Source organism: Macadamia integrifolia, unplaced genomic scaffold, assembly GCF_013358625.1.
Source record: "Macadamia integrifolia cultivar HAES 741 unplaced genomic scaffold, SCU_Mint_v3 scaffold553, whole genome shotgun sequence".
Lineage (NCBI taxonomy): Eukaryota > Viridiplantae > Streptophyta > Magnoliopsida > Proteales > Proteaceae > Macadamia > Macadamia integrifolia.
Window position 1 is genome coordinate 411,396 of NW_024870482.1, and position 15,707 is coordinate 427,102.

The 15,707-nt window shown below is 38.8% G+C and overlaps 1 protein-coding gene and 1 pseudogene across 1 annotated transcript; both read left to right on the top strand.

Annotated features, from left to right (window-relative positions):
- Window positions 1–20: 20 nt before the first annotated feature.
- LOC122069192 (centromere protein V-like) lies at window positions 21–7,095 on the top strand. Its single transcript, XM_042633148.1, has 2 exons — window positions 21–227; window positions 6,446–7,095. Exon 2 carries the CDS (start codon window positions 6,521–6,523, stop codon window positions 6,944–6,946), a length of 426 nt encoding a protein of 141 aa, XP_042489082.1. The 5' UTR covers window positions 21–227; window positions 6,446–6,520; the 3' UTR covers window positions 6,947–7,095.
- On the top strand, window positions 6,619–10,419 carry LOC122069193 (annotated as a pseudogene).
- The last annotated feature ends 5,288 nt before the right edge of the window (window positions 10,420–15,707 follow it).

Consider the following 15,707-nt stretch of genomic DNA (forward strand, 5'->3'; position numbering starts at 1 on the left):
CTGGAATGTGAGTTGGCGTCCGAAGAGGGAGGCCAGGGGCCGGGGTGGAAATGCGGTGAGACGCGAAAGTCTTATTTGACAGTCTGCGAGGTTATATTGGTCTCCTGCTTTTGATTTTCTTTCTTCAAAGGTCTCTCTCTCACCATCTAATGGCAATGGCGAAGCAGCTCAGAAGGAGCTGAGTGGTAGACTGGTAGGAGACGACCCAACAACCCAGCTTCCTTGATGTAAGTTTCTCTTCTTCAAAATCTTGAAATTTGACATCTCATCTCTTTAAATTTCTCCTCTGGATATGAACATCTATCAAAAATTTTGAAAACCCATAAATCTTTTCATCTTGGAGGTTTTCTCTTTAACCAGAAACTGATCTTAAAGTTCTATTTGGCTATCGTGAATTTTCTTCCTCTATTTCTGAGCCGTAAACATCTATATATATATATATATTTTTTTTTCTTTCCTCTTAGATTCTTTTGATCATAAGAACAAGAGAACATTTATTGTGTTTGTTTGGCTCTGTAGTTTCTAGTCAAATTGGTCAGAGAACAATGGACAAGTGAAAGTAAAACCTACGGGTATTTTATATCTGAAACAACAGCTAATTTGCACATGATTGTGGTTGCAGATTTCTGTATTTTGGGCTTAGCAAAGTGAATGATATTCCATAATCTTCTTGATGGAGGAAAAGTGTGAAAGGATTTCATTTCTAGAAGAATCTGTAATTATAGAACCTCTTAGTACCTTGAAAAAATTGCTAACAGACCAAAAACTAAGGAAATGATTCAAACTGTACCAGCTAGCATCATTTACATATCTTACTCATGAATCTTTCTTCAAACTGATCCTCTGATAGATCCTTAAACTCTGGCCTTGCATTTGCCCATGCCTTCAATATAAAACAAACAGCTCTACATAGCACAAAGGAGACTTTCCCATGTCATGAAAGAGTCGAGGATTTTTTCCCTTCCAAAGTAACAACACTACAGCGGAGGGATGAGGCTGAGTAGTTGTTATAAAATGAACTCATCATGCCATCATACCTATTGCGCTCTTGATGAATTTTGGAAAACCCACCTCCTTCACCCCATGACCTTAAATGGTTTAGAATCTGCACTGCATATGTTTATTTATTGCTTCATTCACTGCTTGGTTGCCCAAATTCTGTCAATCCCATCCTTCTTTAATGTTGGGTCTTGTTAAGAATTATCTAAACAACTGCCTCCTAGTAGGCCGGCAACCTCAAGGAGAAACTAGTGAGCTTGATGCGGGAGGGTGGGTGGGGGGGGGGGTAAGGGGTGGGTTTGACAGGCTTGAACATTGCAGATAAGCAAATGTGTTAGTGAGCATTCTGACATGTCATACGTGTGGTGGATTGTGATCAAGCATGTAGATTGTGTGTCATCTATTCATGGAAGTTCATTTGCAAGTAGTCTTCACCTGTCATATTGCCCTTAATTAGGTGTGATGTGGGCTATGTAGTATCTAGTATCTTGATCATTAGTAAGGACAAAATATTCTTCTGTTGGAGGTCCCCTGATTTAATAGACTAACTTGCTCTATGGATGATCTGATCTTTGTTATGGCCTACTGCTCTATTTCAGAAATTTCACAGAAGTTAACAAACTGCTACTCCTCAAAAATTGCCGTGAGTCTGATTTGAGAATTTGGTTGCTGTACCTCACTGGCTCTTTCTCATTTAAATCCCTTTCAACGGTTTTCATAGTTTTTTGCCTTCATCAACCACGTAAAATTTCTGTGTTGTGATTGTGCGCTTGATATTTGATAGAACTGTTGTGGTGTGTGTAGAGTAGGTGTGCATCTCCTCATAGGCCTAACCAATCTTGGTTGAAGGTGGGAGTGCACACGAACTATAGCTGGTAAAATTGGGATTACCCTAGCTAGTGGTGTATTGTAGGGTGTGCTCAAGTTTGGCAGTTCAAGGTCTGCAAATTGGGAAGAAATTTTTTGCTATACTGGTTGACCACACCTCTTAGTAGTGAAGTCGGTTCATCAGGCTCTTCCACTTGGATGTGATGTAAAGAGGGATGGTGAATCTGAAATAACCTAGAGGGGGGTGAATAGGTTATACTAGTGGAAATTAACTCTTTTAGATGTATAGGTCCCAAGTGTGATTGCAAGTTAAAAACGATGCGGAATAAATAAAATAGGCACAATCACACAACACAAGATTTATAGTGGTTCGACTCAATCTGAGTCTAGTCCACTCCCTACAAGAATCCTCTTGTAAGGTATTCCACTAGTTCTCCCTTTTAGTACGATAGGTAGGGAAGAAAACCTTTACAATCTTTTTCACGGATAAGAGTATCCTTACAAATCCCCTTTACAGGCAGAGATGCACCTTTACAATCTCCTTTGCAGGTAGAGAGGTACCTTACAATCTCCTTTAAGGTAGAGAGGCACCTTACACTCTTTTAAGGATAAGAGGATCCTTACAATCTCTTAAGGATGAAAGAGTCCTTACACAAGCCTAAGTACAGTCTAGACTTAATGTAAAATAGAAAATGGAGAAGTGGAATAAAAGAGGATTACCTCCAGTGTGGTGCAAATGAAATATGCAATGATGATAGAATGAGTGCACCTTTTGAAGTCTTCTTGATACTTGTAATGTAAATGTCAAGATGTAGATGAAGACTTGTAAATGGTCTTGAGTTCCTCTTGAATGTAAAATAAAGAACTTGAACTCAAGAGATGGTGTAGACCAATTCTCACTTCTAATGCTCAAATAACGCTTCTCTAAAGTTGAGATTAATTGTTAATTAATGAGTGGTATTAGAGGTATTTATAGGTGAGCTTAGGAGAGCATTTTAGGCAATAAATCTCACTTAAACGGTCATATTCTGGGTCCACCGGTCGACCGCCATCGGTAGCCGGTCGACCGTCAAGAGCCGTTGAACCAAAATATAGCCGTTGGGGCACTTCCAGGCAGTCACCAGTCGACCGGGACTTTTTACCGGTCGACCGTCTATGGTCTCGAACAGTTCCGGTCGACCGGGGCTTTCAGTCGGTCGACTGCCAACATGACAGACTGGTTTGATAGAATGCTGTCATACTGATCAGTCGTTAGTGTTTTGATTATAACTTTTTGATTTGATCTCGGAATGACCTAAAATCAGTTGTGTTGAAATCGTGACTCGATTTCCTACTTTAATCAACCTAGGCTCTATGGTCATTCTAGTATGATGCAATGCACATGCATGTGGTTAGTGCATATATATTTGTAGAAGTTACAAATTACATTAAAAATGACCAATCTATCCTAGTGGTCTTCTTCTTCACTTGAACCTTCCACTCTTTGGCACTTTATCTTCTTTTCTTCTTGTTTGCAGTTCCATGTCTTTAAGCTTCATGCCTTGATATCTTGAAGCTTAAATTCTTATGATATTTTCTTCAAGCATTGATGCCAACTTGTTGATACTCTTCATTTCTTCGTTTCATTCACCAAATTCGATCTTTGATATGAAGTCTCTACAAAACAATACTTAAAGGAAAATTGTGACATACCTTCATATGTTTGTTATCATCAAAACCAACTATTGGAGTGTGGGCATATCCCTAACAGAATCAATATATCTTTGGAGCTTCTTTGTCAAGTTTTTGTGGTTATTTTGATTTTTTTTTTTTTTTTCTTCCCTCCATATATTCTGGTTTTGCTAATTCAATGGGGATCTGACAGAACAAGTTGCCCTTCTGAAAAATTATTTCTACTGCAATCCTTTTGATACCTAGTGTGGGAAAGATGAGTTTTGGTGGAGGCAAATATCTTGCCTCTCATATTGGTAGTATTGGTGATTATTTAGATGTCCCTACTTTAATCAACCTAGGGTTATGGAACCCTAAACTAGGCTGCTATGCGCCCAGCCCACAAGTGACAAATAACTCAAATTGAATGAGTAGGGGCAGTTTTGTTTATATTTAGAACAGTTTAGTACCCCCTTTGGATGTGCTAAGCAAGAACTAGGACCCAATGGTAATAAAAATTTAAAGGGAAGAGCATTTCAGAAATTTAAAACTAGAATGGGATAATTTAAAACAGAATTTTTGGAGGGGCATTATTGAAATAACCAAGGGTTGATGATGCAGATAGATCATATAAATGGATTTATTTTATTAGAAATAAGCCTTGGGTTGGGATACATATGTTGGGCTTTTATTCCAATGGGTTTTTCTTTATAATAGGCCGTTTTAAAGGGCCTAAATTATGGGTAGAAGGTAGGAATATGTGATTTATTTTATTATTTTAGTTTCATTGTTTTAGTTCATAAAATAATTGTTATTTCCTTGGTTATTAAGGATAGGATAGAGTCTTATATGAATGAAACTCCTATTCCTACGTTCGATAAAGTCTTAATTATGTGGGACACCTATTATAACTAGTTAAGTTAGAGTTTTATTTATAGGGGACATCTATTTCTATTATGGATAGAGTTTACCATTTCAAGTACACTTTCCTTTCCCATTGTAGGTACACTTTTAGTTTCTATTTAAAGTATGTAAGGCTGTAGAGTCCCCAGTGGATTTTATTATTGAATGAAGTTGGATTTTGCTGCTCTTTTCTGTGCAACTCAGATTTTAGTTGTGGGATTCAACTATTCTATTGGTGAGACTCCAATACGCTGGTGGGACTCCAATAAGGCCAGGCGAGAGGTCTGGTCATATCCTTCTATTCTATTCTTCTAATCTCCTTCTTCATTGTTCAATTCCTGCAACAGGTCAGTTCTTAAGTTCTTGCATATTATATAATTCTGGAAATCTCAGTTTCTTCCTTGTTGTTTCTGGTATTTCAATGCTGATTTCATATGCTACCCATTAAATGCTATTCTGAAACTATCTAGGGTCTTACATTTTGAATCAGATCTCAGATTATCAGATTCCTTTTCTACTATTATTCTTTGATATCTTTATTCTGACCTTTAGCTTAGCTTGATATTTAGATATACTGTTCTCCTAAATAATCTGAGCTTTGGATATCCGTTGATTGGATTCTTTTCAAATTTTGTTAAGATATTCTGCTGCTTGAGTAGGACTATCGACCAGGATTATCTGCTCATCTGATATGTCTTTTCTTAGTTTTTGGAAATCTCTCTTTATTGGTTTGCTGCTCCTTTCCCTGCGATCCTTGTTTTCTCTGGGATTTCTGAACCCTACCATTTCTGCCATTATTGTGTTTTTCTCCTAGGGACTCACTGAGTGGCATGTTCCAACTGCTCATTGTCTTTAATGAGGATTCATGCTATATTTGTCCTCATAGTGAGAAGTTGACATATTTGGCCTTCTACAAACTTCATTTGTGTTGAAACTATGTAACATACACCCTTTTTTTCCGGGTAGAATCTGACATACACCGCACTTCCATGAATTTGATCAGTCAATATGAGTCAAACATTTCTTTAGGAATTAAGGAGGGGAAAAAGTAACCCCAAGTGGGTAGCGGAGTTGGCAAGGGACCTTGGCCTCAGGAAGTGTGTGGTTTTGAATTCGACTCCTCTTACCTCATTGAGGCCACTCACAGGGGGTTGTTTAGTGCTCTTTGCTGCTTTCGGTGAAAGTTGAATGGTTCTCATTCAACCCCGGTATGACACGGTCCATGTGGTTGTGGGGTCAGTATGGGCCCGCGGGACTAGTTAGGCCGAAGGCCTGGATACCCATCTCTTGCCTAGCCTACCATCCCATTGGTCATCAGCCCTCAAGGCTGCCAGGCCCGTTTTGGTCTGTCCGCTTACTCGCCATGTTGGCCTCCACCCTTGCTGTCTGCTGGCCCTGCTAGCCATTGGCAGCCTGCCTTTTGGTCTGTTGGTTGCTGGATCTTTGTCCTGATCAGCAGCAGCCTCTTCAACACTAGCCCGCTGGGCTGCTCTAGGCCGGCAGCCACTCTCCCGCTACCCTCCGAAAGGCTGGTGCGGGTCTGCCTTGGCAACCCCCTCCGCTAGGCCAGCTGCCCGCTTCACCGCGCCCCTCCGCAAGGCTAGAGCTCCTTCACCGTGGCTGCCTCTTTGCTGGCGGTGCTCCTTCATGTTGGCGGCTAGGAACTATTTTGTTGAGATTAGATTATGGTTGTGGATCTCTGGTTTGCCTTCTCTTTTGTTTGGGCATCTGGGCCGGGTTGTAGAAGTTTTTAGCCCATGTGTGCCTTGGATGTTGACCTTTATGGACTTTTGTTACCCTTATTGGGTTTGTAATTTCCCTCCCCCTTCTTTTAATGCATTTACTATTCACCAAAAAAAAAAAAAGGCCTTCATACCCGTCGTTAGCAAAAGGAAAAAAAAAAAATCAACAAAAAGGAGGGGAAAAAGTGAAAGTTTCTATATGCTCTCTAATTAACTGCAGCAAGAGTACGAACAATAAAGGTGATCACAATAGCTGTCAAATTTGACTGACATATTCAAATTCACTAATCACTACATTTTTTTTTTTTTGGTTGCAACAATAGGATATGCAACTTTTACAGTGATCAAAGCTACTAGAACTACATCTCTTCTAAGCGGTTTTGTGGGACTGTTTGGAAATGGATTCTGAGAAAGTGGTGCACAATGGAGGATGTCACTGCAGGCAAGTGAGATGGCAAGTCCAAGCACCAAGAAGTGTTGTTGCTTGGAAATGCAACTGTTCAAACTGCAACATGAGATGCAACACTCACTTCATAGTCCCTGCCACATGTTTTGAATTGTTAGGAGATTCCAAAGAGTTTCTCACAACATACACCTTTGGTACACACATGGCGAAGCACACCTTCTGCAAGGTTTGTGGCATAACTTCCTTCTATGTACCACGATCTAATCCTGATGGGATTGCTGTGACTGTCTCGTGTGTTGAACCTGGTACCCTGGATCACATTGAGATCAGGCAATTTGATGGGAGAAACTGGGAAAGATCCTATGGCCATACATCCATTTCTTCATTCTCAAAAGTGGAGAATGACAGGACAAAATGATTGCCCAAAAACTTTGTTGTTGTTGTTGTTGTTTCATGAGAAGTTCCTCTCTTGTTTTACGTACACATATTTTGGACTTCCTTGTGGTATGAGATGGATATTTGATTACATGATTATATAATGGAAGCAACTCACCTCTTGTTCCAGAATAGACAGCAAGTGGATTTGTGAGATCATTTACTTTTCCAAGCCTATGGATTCAAAAATCCCGGTGTTGTGGCAAGCTTTGAATTTTAAACCACATTCAGCATAAATTCTATGAGAACTTCAAAATTTCAATATTGGCATAACATTTGATGTTAAAAAATGTTTATAAATTCATCTAAAACTTTACACAAAGTAAAAAAAGGAATCTAGGATAAAGAACATATGATGTGGCTATGGGTTCCGAAACCCTTAAATTGGATTGCTATTGGCCTACCTAAGTGACAAACGATCAAAAATAGGGTTGATGTAAAATTCTGTGATTATCTTGAAACTCAGAATCAATCAAGTGGAAAAATAGAGTTGAGGATATAATTGGAAGCAACTGCTTAAAAGGGGGTGTTTGGGGAACTAATAAAGGGATAGGGAAAGAATGGAATGAAGTACGGATTGGAGGGGTATTTCTGTAAATTAAGGAAGAGGCTTTAGACAATAATGTTGGAGAGGTTGTCTTCAACCTCATAACAACCAATAACCAGAGGAAACCCATGCTGGTTTCAAGTGATATAGCTCACTATCCTTTAGTTTGTTAGACCTAAGATTTAAGGCAACTGATTCATAACATCTAGAGGGCTCTTAGAAGCACTCAACAACAGGTCAAATATTCAGGCATTGTGTTGATAACCAATGGGTGAAACAGATCTGGGCACTGCTTCATAAACTATATGTGATTACGGTTTCAAATCTCATAGTGGTGTTAGTATTTGGGGACCAGAACCTAAGGTTTGAGTCGCCCTAGGGTGATTAGACCCCCAAAAGATGAGGAGTAAAGAAGAAGAGGTGAGAGAGATCAGTCCCCTATCGTGAGTAACTGTTAGGTTGCCCAGAGCATGGGAATGATAATAGTAGTTGTAAAAATGAATAAAGAAAGAATGAAAAGAAGAAAGATAGGACAGAAAGGAAGATGGAAAGAAACAACAGTGGGTAAACAACACAAATGACGTATTTGTTAGGGAAGAGATTTACCTGAGAATGATTGAATAACTAAAGGATCAATATGACTGATCAATGAACACATACAATAAACAATGATGAATCTTTAATTGTAACATACCCGAATCCATGTCTTATTGAAGAAGAACTCCACAAGCTTTAGCTTTTCCCTTCTCAATCTTTTTCTTCACAACTTCTTTCCTTGTCAGTCTTGTCTGCTTCCCTATCTATGTAAATTGTCAATTAGTTGCAACTAATGGGTGTTTCTTTATTTATGATTGAGCTCAGATATTTAAAATAATTGCTTTGCAGAATCTCCCTCTAATCAATTTTCAACACCTCATTATCCATCATAGTGTAACTAAACATATTATATGCTACGTCTCTGTTCTACTTATCTTTAAACATTTTGATTCCAAAGTTGATCTCCATAACTCCAACTTGGCGTTAATCTTTGCTTTTGTCTCATCCACCAAAACAATATGATCAGCAAAATGCATACACCAAGGAACCTAATCTTGAATTTCTCTAGTTAAATCATCTATGAGAAGCGCAAACATATGAGCTTGCATGCGCTTATTTCTTTCTTTCTTTCCTTCCTATTTAAAGTACACTTTCCTTTCCTATTGTAGGTACACTTTAGTTTCTGGTTAAAATATGTAAGCCTGTAGAGCCTGTAGAGCCCCCTAAGGATTTTATTATTATTGGATGAAATTGGCTTTTTGCTGCTCTTTCCTTTGGGACTCAGATTTTAGTTGTGGGATTCGACTATTCTATTGGTGAGACTCCTGTACGCTGGTGACTCCAGTGAGGCCAGGTGAGAGGTCTGGTCATGTCCTTCTATTCTATTTTTCTAATTTCCTTCTTCATTGTTCAATTCCTGCAACAGGTCAGTTCTTACTTAAGTTATTGCATATTATATAATTCTGGAAATCTCAGTCTCTTCCTTCTTGTTTCTGATATTTCAATTCTGATTTCATATCCTACCATTAAATGCTATTCTGAAACTATTTACGGTCTTGAATTTTTAATCAGATTATCAGTTCCTATTGCTACTAGGATTCTTTAATATATATTATTCTGACCTTCAGCTTAGCTTGATATTTAGATATACTTTTCTCTTAAATAATCTGAACTTTGGATATCTGTCAGCTGGATTCTTTTCAAATTTTATTAAGAATAAGATATTCTGCTGCTTGAGTTGGACTATTGACCAAGATTATCTGCTCATCTGATATGTCTTCGCTGGTTTACTGTTCCTGTCACTGCAATTCTGGTTTTCTCTGGGATTTCTGAACCCTATTATTTGGTGACTAGGAACCCATCTCTGCCATCATTGTGTTATATCTCCTAGGGACTTACTGAGTTGCATGTTCTATCTATATGCTCAGTGTGATTAATGAGGATTCAGTACTCATAGTGAGGGGTTGGCATGGGCGCTGGTCTAAATCGGCAGGTGACCTGTGTTTGACTCCTCTTAGCTGCTTGAGGCCAGTCACCTTGGATTTTATGGCTTTCCATTAAATCACCCCATTTCCATGAATATGAAGTGAAAGTTTCTTTATGTTCCCTAATTAACTGCAGCAACAGATTGACATATCAAATTCCTGCCTGGAGAGAATTTGAACCATAATCATAAAGGTGATCACAATAGCTGACAAAATTTGATTGACAACATTTTTTTTTTTTTTTGCAACAATAGGATATGCAAGTTTTACACTGATATCAGCTTCTAGAAATACATCTCTTCTAAGCGGTTTGTGGGACTGTTTGGAAATGGGTTCTGAGAAAGTGGTGCACAATGGAGGATGTCACTGCAGGCACGTGAGATGGCAAGTCCAAGCGCCAAGAAGTGTTGTTGATTGGAAGTGCAACTGTTCCGACTGCAACATGAGAGGCAACACTCACTTCATAGTCCCCGCCACATGTTTTGAATTGTTAGGAGTTTCTCACAACATACACCTTTGGTACACATGGCAAAGCACACCTTCTGCAAGGTTTGTGGCATAACTTCCTTCTATACACCATGAACAAATCCCGATGGGATTGCTGTGACAGTCTGGTGTGTTGAACCTGGTACACTGGATCACATTGAGATCAGGCAATTTGATGGGAGAAACTGGGAAAGATCCTATGACCATACATCCATTTCTTCATTCTCAAAAGTGGAGAATGACAAGCCAGAATGATTCCCTAAAACTGTTGTTGTTGTTGATGTTGTTTCATGAGAAGTTCATCTCTTGTTTTACTTGCACAAATTTTGGACTTCCTTGTGGTACAAGATGGATATTTTGATTACATGATTATATAATGGAAGCAACTCACCTCATGGTCCAGAATACACTGCAAGTAGATTTGTGAGATCATTTACTTTTCCTAGCCTATGGATTCAAAACTCCCTGTGGTGTGGCAAGAATTGAATTTTAAACCACATTTGATGTGGCCATGAGTTCCGAAACCCCTAAATTGGATTGCTATGAGCCTACCCAATTGACAAACAAACAAAAATTGGGTTGATCTGAACTTCTGTAATTTTTTTGAAACTCAGAATCAATCAGGTGGAGAAATAGAGTTGAGGATATAATTGGAAGCAAATACTTAAAAAGGGGCATTTTGGGAACTGACAAAGGGATCAGATAGGGAAGGAGTGGAATAAAGTACGGCATGGAGGGGTATTTAGACAATAATGTTGGAGAGGAGATCTTCAAACTCATAACAACCAATAACCAGAGGTAACCCATGCTGGTTTCAAGTGATATATCCCACTCCCTTTTAATTTGTTAGACCTGAGATATAAAGCAACTAATTCGCAACATCTAGGGTTGTTAGACGCACTCAAAAACAGATCAAATAGTCAGGTATTGCTTTGATAACCAATGGATGAAACATATCTGGGATTTGGTTCAGAAACTATATGTGATTATGGTTTCAAATCTCACAATGGAATCAGTATTTGGGGATGGGAACCTAAGGTTTGAGTCACCCTAGAGTGATCAAACCCCCAAAACATGAGGAGTAAAGAAGAAGAGGCGGGAGAGATCAGTCCCTAATCTAGGTTACCTAGAGCATGGGAACGATAAGAGTAGTAGTAAAATTGAAGAAAGACGGGACAGAAAGGAAGATGGAAAGAAGAAACAACAGTGGGTAAGCAACACAAAGGAGTGAAGGAAGTATTTGATAGGGAAGAAGTTCAGCTGTGAAGGGAATAAGATTGGATCAATGAGAGGAAGGAAGATGTTAAGTTTGTCTTGAATTCTTGATCCGTTTTGAAGATTGACCTGCTCCGACATATTTTGGTGGCAACCTGAATGGAAAGTTTTCTGAGATCTGTGATGGAAGCAGAGGGGTTGGGCTGATACGCCCCTGCGGTATGGTTTGACCAGATTGACTGCAACCCGATGGGTCGACCCGTGACTTGGAATATATAATGTACTATTGTCTTGTTGAGAAAGTCATTGTATTTTGGGGGGTTTTTCGAGCTAGGGTCTCAAGGCGAGTTTTCTCGCTGCTACTGCTTCAGTGTAATCTCTCTTTTGCATAGTGAAATATCTTCTTCTTCGCCCGAGAACCTAGCACACCACATCCGTGTGTGAATCTAGTTAAATCTCTGTGTTGTACAGATTTATTATCTGTTTATTTTCGTATTTTCTTGACTTTTGATCTAACAGAAGACAGTACAACCAACTCTTGGCTCCCACAGTTTAGGGTACTGTAAGTTAATTGCAATTTTATTCATTCAATTTTCTGTCTTCCATCACTAGTTCGTTACACTAGCACATATACAAGGAGAAAAACTCCAACACAAAAATAGAAGTCAACTTTTACTTAGGAAACTGCCTTCAACGAGGAAACTAAAGACAATAAGATAAATGAAAGATACACAATACTGTTCCAAATAAAATAAATCTCCTCAAAGCCGCGTCTTGGCTCCGGTTCTTCTTGGTCTCGGTATCCAGATCTGGTCATGCCGATCCAACCATGATAACCCAACTGCATCAATTCCCCCCTTGAAAAAGAACTCGGCTTCATCAAGTTCGGCTGAGACCAATGATGTTGTCCAACTCAACTCGTTGGAGGAGAAATGAACCTGCTACCTTCTTGAGCTTAATCTCGGCGAGGTCCTTGATGGGAAAAAAGCTTCATTTTTTGGCCACTGTGTTTGAAAGAGTAGATATTCACATATCCATAATGTTGTGCCTAATCGTATAGCAACATTCACCCAAGAAGAATGTAACACAACTACAGAGGTAGGATGTCACATTGCATCGTATCTAAGAACCCACCAATAGAATATGCGAGGAAACACCTATCAGTAATATTGAGATTGGTGTTGTTCACCCATGCAACCTTGTAGGGATATTGCTCTGCCTTCAACCTAAGCTATAATGACGTCTTCGAAGACGAGTGCTACTGCCTTCGTTAATCACCATGCTACAAAGTTAGTCACTGCACTTCACTTGGGTCTGGGAAATACTGTTGCATGTCAATCTTCTCCCTCAAAAGCCTTTTGAGTGGCCAAAAGTCGATGAAGAATATAGCAAGGTTGTTCCCCGTCACTGTTATCATCGTTGCCTTCACCAAGCTTACACTCTGCTTCCAAATAATCTGTCTTAGGATTTTGTTGCTCTTATGAAACAAGAGGTATGAAAGAATCTCGTCACACTATAGGCCACCAAACGGTTGGGACATTGAGCAAAGACATGTTCATACCTTTTGCACTTGAAGCATTAAATCACAAACTTTGTCATCACATAAGGTCTGAAGAACCACACTCATGACGAGTCTAAGTGTGGTTCGACCGTGAAGATGCCACAAAAAAACCATTGACTTGTGGCTTAGTCCATATGGGAAGGAGGTTTTCTCACACTATCACCCCTTAGAGAAGGTGTTAAAAATACTCTTCTGACTTTAAGGCCTTGTTCAGATTGTCCTCCACCTATTACGCTACCCATACGACATCGTCCATCATAGGTAGTCTGTTGAAAGCTAATACAATACTAATATAAGGATGCAAACAATTCTGAAATTGTGCCACTAAGATCTCTTCGTCCCATTAATAAAACAGACCGAGTGGCTAAATAGTAAAATATTACAACATATCCTTAGTAGCCATGTTGTCCTGCCTTAGCTGAGTGAACTTGAGATGCATGTGTTAGTTTGTAGGCAAAAAATCGTTGATTCATAGCCTTTTGCGTTTCAACCTAAGTCTCTACTAACCCAATGCCTTGAGTACGATTCTGTTGCTAGTATTTATTCACCATATTCGAGCCGTACCCTTCAATTTGACTTAAAAAATATAAAATCTTCCTAATCTCAGCCAACCGCTACAATCAGAAAAATGTCTCTAGCAAGGTTAAAAGTATCAATATCATGTATTGTATTGTAAGGGTAATTTTGAGAGACATATCATATCGTATCAAAGAGATGTATGATACACTAAAGATGTGTGTAGAAATGGTTAAGAAATGTATGAAATGCTTATGATATGTGCAAATTACAGTTTTGAAGCATAAAACACCCTAAATAAGTAATACATAAAATATATAATGTATAAAAAGGAAAACATATAACGACAAGACAAGTGCATTCAATTGATTATATAAAAGATGATGAGGTTTGTTACAAGTATTGTTACCACATTTTTTAAGTATTGTATCGGTACCTTAAAGATACCATACATATTGATTAATATTGACAGATTGGGTAAGATACATAGAACCTTGGTCTCTAGACTATGAATCCAATCCAAGTATCAACTCTAGATTATTATCTCTATAGAAATCAAAGAAATATAACTTAGCTCCAAGGAGCATTGTCAAGGTCAGCCAACCCTCTTTATTGGTGGTAATATGAGATGGGCTTTGTGGATTGGAATTGGAAGAATCATGAGATTGGATTGGACTCTTTATGTTTATCTGAAGATACTAGTTGGTCCGTAGAAGTTTGGACGGATGTCATCACAGTCTAGAGGGAATCGATAATTATGTGGAGGGTATCAACACAGTTTATGAAGTTGGCAACATCTACCTCTTTTTCTTCCTTATAGGAGTTAAACTGCTAGTGTCACTTTTGGCTACCATGGCCAAACGGAGGCAAGGACTTTTGGCTCTACTACCAATTGATGCAACCACGGTTTCGAAACACATGCTCACCCAATTGACAAACAAATCAAATAATATAGTTAATGGAATTTTTTCTTGAAATTCAGAATCAATCAAGTGAAAAGATTGAGACTTTAAGGATTTTAATTGGAAGCAACTACTTAAAAGAGGTATTTTTGAAAACTAATAAAGGGATGGGGGAATGGTGTATGGAGCTGAATAGTGGGCATTGGAGAAACACATATAAACAATCTAAGTATAACTGAAATAAGGATGTTGAGATGGAGAAGTTTTAAAACTAGAAAAGAAGGATGATCAAAGTAGAGGTAATTTAGGAGTAACTCCAATACATGATAAATTGAGGGAAATTCGTTTGAGATGATATGGAGGCTTTTGGATTCTCTTATACGAAGGGTGATTTAATTCAGTTTGCATGAGCTAAAAGAGGCAAGCGTAAAGCTAAAATGACTGTAAGAGAAGTGGTGAGAAAAGACATGCATCAATTATGATTAGTAACAAGTATGACTTTTGAATAGAGCTGATTGGAGAAAAATTATCAATTTTCTAAAGCCCCCTTGTTATTTACCTACTTCAACCTCACCACAACCGATAACCTGAGGAAACACTTGTTGGTTTCAAATGATATAGCTCACTCACCTTTAATCTGGTTGACCTGAGATTTCAGGTACTGATTCAGAACATCTAGGGGCTCGTAGAAGCACTCAACACAGATTCAATATTCATGATTTTTGTTGATAATCAATGGCTGAAACAGATATGGGCGGTACTTCACAAATAAGATTTGATTATGGGTTTCAAATCTTAGTGGAGGAAGTATTTGGGGATTAGAACCTAGGGTTAGAGGGAGAGAGAGAGAGAGAGAGAGGAATTTGAACATCAACTTGTTCAACTCGTTTATGGCTCTTCCTCGTCTTTATAGTAGAGTAAACACTCCAGCAAGGTACCCCATGGAGTGGGTGTGTTCATTAGTTCCTACGGGTTGGATTAAAAGATTTTATTCCCTAGGGCTAAGATCCAAGTGCCCCTTGAAAGTTTGAATACCTCTTTGACATAATAGGGCATCTGTCGAGCATTCAACGGTCAGAAACACTCAAGCATGGAGTCCAAGGTGGTCGCAGTTCAAGACGTTTCTGAGTATTAAATGCATGTCAGATACCTGTTGTGCCACAAAGGATCCAAGTCTGGTCATGATGTGGGTTCGACTTTTGATTCAATATTATATTAAGAGATTCCAATTCAAGAACTAGGGTTGCACCTTTGCAATTGGACTTGTTTATAAACATATGGATATATCCCCCTGTAGAGAGTAGTGACTCCTTGCCACATGGGCCCGACTCAAGCCCATAAGGTAATGCCTTAATTATGTAGGCATAAAAGATACGTCCATAAAAGATATATATATATATATATATATATATGGATATGGGCATATATACCACACCACACCAAACCGCACTAGTGAAAAAACACCCTGAACCCACCCCAACACATGAAAGGAGGGA

What these genes read in the sequence shown, in the direction of transcription:
- LOC122069192 (XM_042633148.1), top strand. Translation starts at nt 6,521, where the DNA reads ATGGATTCTGAGAAAGTGGTGCACAATGGAGGATGTCACTGCAGGCAA.